The 5,843-nt window shown below is 33.4% G+C and overlaps 1 protein-coding gene across 2 annotated transcripts; it reads left to right on the forward strand.

The window, feature by feature from the left end:
* The first annotated feature begins 122 nt into the window (after window positions 1-122).
* LOC105836879 (F-box-like/WD repeat-containing protein TBL1XR1) lies at window positions 123-5,250 on the forward strand. 2 transcript variants are annotated; one of them, XM_012681218.3, is made up of 6 exons: window positions 123-518; window positions 1,638-1,925; window positions 2,887-3,236; window positions 3,313-3,657; window positions 3,732-4,100; window positions 4,184-5,250. In XM_012681218.3, exons 1-6 carry the CDS (start codon window positions 449-451, stop codon window positions 4,313-4,315), a joined length of 1,554 nt encoding a protein of 517 aa, XP_012536672.1. In that variant the 5' UTR covers window positions 123-448; the 3' UTR covers window positions 4,316-5,250. The 2 variants fall into 2 exon arrangements, with proteins under 2 accessions (XP_012536672.1, XP_012536673.1); XM_012681219.3 differs by having other exon boundaries at window positions 124-1,107.
* The last annotated feature ends 593 nt before the right edge of the window (window positions 5,251-5,843 follow it).

Here is a 5,843-nt window from a genome sequence, read left to right on the forward strand (position 1 = left end):
ACCAATCATAGTAGATTATTCCCCTCACATTCGACTGTGATTGGCCAATTTCTTACGGCTTAAGGTTTATTACACCTATTGTAGACCAAGCTTACACACCGAAGGTCGAGAGTGTGAATCATCCATTAGTTTGCCATCATTCGGCCGGTGCTCGTTTTGGCTCGTTTCCTACTCCGCGACGTTGATTCCTACCAATTCCTATGCGCGTAGGTTTGGTGGGTTTGGTTTCGACGCGGCAAAACGCAAAACAGTGGCTGACTGGCGAGCAACTCGAGCAAGTGAGGAGACCGACAAGGGCGACGAGTATATTGTCATCCGACGCAGCGGCAGAATTGATAGCAGATAGGGAAGCTTGGCGCCTGTGTTGCGCGCGGTGGTCGCAAGTGACTCGTGGGCGGCCTCTCGACGCGGTGTCCCCGTCGTAAATATGCTGTGCTAGTACCTGTGAATGTCCGACACGATGAGCTTCTCCAGCGATGAGGTCAACTTCCTGGTTTACCGATACCTGCAGGAATCCGGTATGAACTCGCGCGGACTCATAACCTCTGCGCGCGTGACCCGAGTCGCACACCATCCGCGACGTCCGTTACTCGACTCGCGTGGCGAGAACGCAGCCGTGACTTCGACGACGCTGGCGATTTCATCTTCGTGCGGTCGAGTGACTGTTCGGCGCCGCGCCGACGAGACTAGTGATTTTAAACGAGACCCCAAAGTTGTCAGGGATTTGACGGATTTTTATCTAATTTTGGCGTTGAAATTTTTAGAGAAAATATAAAAGTTTTTGGTATTTTTTATATTTTCCAAAAATCTCTCCGTACGATAATATCAATTGACTCTCCATTACTCTCTTTGGACAAACAAATATTTTCAAAATCTTTAATAAAAATTGTACGAAATTGAGAAAACAATTATATGAATATACTCTAGAAGTTGTAAATAAAAAGTCTGGGAGTTTCAGAATTAATCAATCAATTATATTGCATATGCCTGTCCAATTATAGTAATTAAAGAATTAAATGTGAACTGAGTATGTCATACGAGAACAATGGAGGGTTAATTGATATTATCACAAAGGAGTTTTTGAAATGTAACAACAATAAAAATATGGTAAATCTATATTTTCTTTTTTCTAAGAATTCCTTTAAACTTTATTTTGTCAAAAATCTTTCGATAATGGTCTAGTTTATACCATATATTTAGTCTATGACTTATACATTATATTTGATCCAAACATAATAGGTCACAACGATATAAACTCTTGTTTGAATCAGGTCACTTATTGGAATATAATTTACATATAGGATGAGGACTAAATGCTACCTATGTTAGACCAAACGTATCTATAGGTTTATGTGATGTAAAGGATTTGTTAGTACTCTACATTAGGTCAGGGTATAGGTTAGGGTATGGGTCAAGTTGTGTGGTGTAAACTAGGCCAATGACAAAATCCAAATTTGGAAAAATCCCTCAACTGGTAACTCTGTTAATTAGAGTGTGGTTATATGATGAGTCCTCAGGTCAAAAGATAATGATTCATGAAACTTTGACATACTTGCAGTAAATTTTAGAACTAATTTAGCAATTTTTGCACTTATTTCAGTTTGACTCCTTTGTTGATAGATTTTTGTTTGTCACAGGTTTCCAGCACTCTGCGTATACGTTTGGTATTGAGTCCCACATATCGCAGAGTAATATCAATGGTGCTCTCGTGCCACCAGCAGCACTACTGTCCATAATTCAGAAGGGACTGCAGTACACAGAGGCGGAGATAATGATAGGCGAGGATGGCACCGAGCAGAGAATGGTGGAGTCCTTGTCGCTCATTGATGCAGTCATGCCAGATATCGTCGCTACGCGACAGAATCAGATCAATCAGCAGAAACAGCAGGTGAAGAGTGAAGGTCAAGACACCAATGGCGAAGAAGGTAATCTACATGTATTGACATGATAATTAAAATAAAATATTGCACATTTTTATACTTAAAAGGTATGATATTAAGCTGAATATTGTATAATAATAATAATGTAATAATTACGTGTATAATAGCTGAATATTGTATAATAATAGAGTAATAATTAACTCTCTTATATTACAATATGAAAATATTATTTTGTTGGCTTCATAATGGTAATTTTGACTTTTTTTATTTAAAAAAATCTAAACATTTAGAAACATGCTTTCTTTAAAACAAATATTAATATGTCTTTTTAGAAAAAATGTAGTATAATTAATTTCGAATGTCGAAAAACATACATAGAAGTCAATTGGACATGGAACCTGTATTTGAACCTTAAGATTAAATAAGATTAAATAACTAGAATACTTATTATAGAATGCCTGATACACCCTGGTCTGGAGAAAAGTTTACATTTTTCAGACCTCCATACAAGTCAGGTAGATTAAAATGGGACCAGCCATAGATTGCGGTCATTTTGCGAGCTATAGTTTGTCACTTCTGACAGATGTGATGATAAAAAGTATGGTTCCTCTATATGAAGAAGCATATTTTTATTATTAATAACAATCAGAAGAGACAGTGTATAACTCATTATCGATCTGTCCGTCAATTAGTGGCAAACAGTACTTTAAATAAAGTAATAATAAGTACAGAAATATATAAATATAATAAAAATAAATAATAAGTAGACATGGAATATACACTTTACTACTAAACGACTGACAAAATGTAGATAACAATACAAGTTAATACGTAAAAACATAATTCATAATTTACCAGTAATTGTTTTTTTTATTTTTATAAGTTATAATTATTATTTCTATTTTTTTTATTATTAATTATTAGGAAACAAAAAATTTATTGCATGGTTTTAAAATAATTACAACAATTTTCTGTCAATTGAATAAATATTTGATTTTTTTTCCAGTTGTCACATCCAATGAAGGTGTAAATAATAACGACCGAGGTGGAGATCGGGGAACGGAGATGGAGGTAGATGAGCCAACAACAGGCTCAAATGCAGGTGCCAACGCCAGTACAGTCGAGATTCCTGCCAGTAAAGCTACCAAGTTACGCGGTCACGAGTCGGAAGTGTTTATCTGTGCCTGGAATCCAACGACGGATTTATTGGCATCTGGATCAGGTGACAGTACTGCTCGCATTTGGGACATGTCAGACAATTCGCAAGCACCAAATCAACTGGTTTTACGTCACTGTATTCAGAAAGGCGGTACGGAGGTGCCCAGTAACAAAGATGTTACATCGTTAGATTGGAAGGTAGGAAACGGAGAACGCTTTTCTTTATTTGGTTGAATGCATTGATGCAAACATACATTTCAAATTTCGTTTACAGTGTGACGGTACATTATTGGCGACAGGAAGTTACGATGGATATGCGCGAATATGGACGACAGATGGACGGTTGGCGTCTACGTTAGGTCAACACAAAGGTCCAATCTTCGCATTAAAATGGAACAAACGCGGCAATTACATTTTGAGCGCCGGTGTCGATAAAACAACCATTATTTGGGACGCTGAAAGTGGACAATGTACTCAACAGTTCAGTTTTCACTGCGCACCTGCTTTAGATGTCGACTGGCAAACAAACACTTCATTTGCTAGTTGCTCTACAGATCAGTGCATACATGTTTGCAAACTTAACGTGGATAAGCCTATCAAGAGTTTCCAGGGACACACAGTGCGTATATATGATTAGGAAATGGTTATGGTTTAATTGAATATTTCCCTTTCTTTTTATTTTTTATTTTACAGAACGAAGTCAACGCAATTAAATGGGATCCACAAGGAAACTTATTGGCCAGTTGTTCAGATGATATGAGTCTGAAAATTTGGTCTATGAAACAGGATACTTGGGTACACGATCTGCAAGCACATAGTAAAGAAATCTACACGATCAAATGGTCACCAACTGGCCCGGGAACACACAATCCCAATATGAATTTAACATTGGCGAGCGCATCTTTTGATTCCACTGTTAGACTATGGGACGTGGAAAGGGGTGTATGCATACATACGCTCACTAAACATACTGAGCCAGTGTATAGCGTAGCATTCAGTCCGGATGGGAAGTTTCTGGCTAGCGGTAGTTTTGATAAGTGCGTTCATATTTGGTCAACACAAGTAAGTATCGTAGGTTGGTGGTTCCTTTGTTTTTAAAATAACTGAATATAATTAAATTGATTGCTTTCTTTTAATTTGAACAGAGTGGCCAGTTGGTGCATAGTTACAAAGGTACAGGTGGTATTTTTGAAGTCTGTTGGAACAGTCGCGGTGACAAAGTCGGAGCATCAGCGTCTGATGGCAGTGTATTCGTCCTCGATCTTCGTAAACTGTAATTATAATTATGTCCTAGAACTTCTACTTTGGACTATTCAACAGTTTTGTTATAATTCTGTATTAAGAAAGGGACTCTATTGACTCTGAAAAACAAGTTTAAAAAAAATTTTTTTTTTAATAGAAAAATATTGAAAAATCAGTAAATATTTTTACAAAAGTTGCATCTGAATTACTCAATACTTAAAAAAAATTCTTAAAAACTGTGATTGAACAAAGTGGACTATTGTTTTACTCAACGAAGTATACTAGATGTTTTATTTTTATCGTGTCTTATTTTTTTAATATATAGGGTGAGTTAAAGCACAATTTGAAACAGATACATTTTTACACATAATTGAGAAGAGACAAAAATAATGGAGTTTGACTTGCAAAGTGATCTCATATTTCTTTTTATATTTTTTATTTAAATTTTAATTATTAAAATTTAAATGAAATTCTATAAATAAACTTTCTTAAAATATTCAATAATTTTTAACCACCCTCTACGTATATGCATTTAAGTTACTTGAATTTTTCTTCCAATATACTTATAAATTATATTAGTTATACATATAAATTTTAAGCTTTTGTCTTAAAAAAATTATAGGTGATTGAATAAAATAATTTTAAATATAATAAAACGCGCATTCTCAGTTTAAAAGATATTTTTTGTATACAATTCCCTTAATATTTCTTTACAAATAATATGTGTGAAAAGAAATGTACATTAACAATATATTTAGTCATGACATAAAGTATTGTACAGCATGTTATTTGATAAACTCTATATTTACAAAGAAATAGATAGCTACCTTTTAATATAAATAACTAGAGTATACTATTCACATACTCCAGTAATTATAACTACACATAATTAGAGTTGTAACTGTGATAGTATTAAATAATATGTAAACATTGACAATGAAAGAATAAAAAATAAACTTTTTTAAAGAAAGACTGAGAAAATAATTTTCATCATAACATCACTGTATCTTTAAAACCATAGGAACATATGAGAAAACGCTATGTCTATCGTTAAATAAAATTTGTTTTATTATCATTAATTATATATCATCCAACTGAATTTTTATTAGATATCACGGACTCAAGAACAAAAAACAAGTAATCTGTACGATGGAAAATTATACTTTGTTTTATATATTTTTAATAATAACTGTATTTATATTAACACTATATTTTTCAGATAAATAATTAGCTTTATATGGCTATATATAAATTAAGGTATATACATATATACATCTTAATATATTTTTCTAAAATAATAGATCATATTATACAAAACTTAGAATTTTTTTATAATGAAAAGGATTCTGAAAAAATAGATGCGTTGTTTATGATTCTAAGTTTCATATAATTAAATCTATCATTAAAAAGCGACGAATAAAATATATTAAAATATTTATATGTATAAAAATTATTGAATACGTTTAAACTACATTTCTTTCCGATTTTCTAGATTTTCTGAAACTGTATTTGATATAATGAAGAAACGCTTTGAGGCAATTATAAATGAAAATATTCTCGTGG

Source organism: Monomorium pharaonis, chromosome 7 (assembly GCF_013373865.1).
Source record: "Monomorium pharaonis isolate MP-MQ-018 chromosome 7, ASM1337386v2, whole genome shotgun sequence".
NCBI classification, from domain to species: domain Eukaryota; kingdom Metazoa; phylum Arthropoda; class Insecta; order Hymenoptera; family Formicidae; genus Monomorium; species Monomorium pharaonis.

Bases quoted from the DNA above. Each gene is read 5' to 3' on its own strand.
- LOC105836879 (XM_012681218.3), top strand. From the start codon at position 449: ATGTCCGACACGATGAGCTTCTCCAGCGATGAGGTCAACTTCCTGGTT. The intron at 3,658-3,731 runs GTGCGTATATAT...TTTATTTTACAG, and splicing joins AGAGTTTCCAGGGACACACA to AACGAAGTCAACGCAATTAA. The intron at 4,101-4,183 runs GTAAGTATCGTA...TAATTTGAACAG, and splicing joins TTCATATTTGGTCAACACAA to AGTGGCCAGTTGGTGCATAG.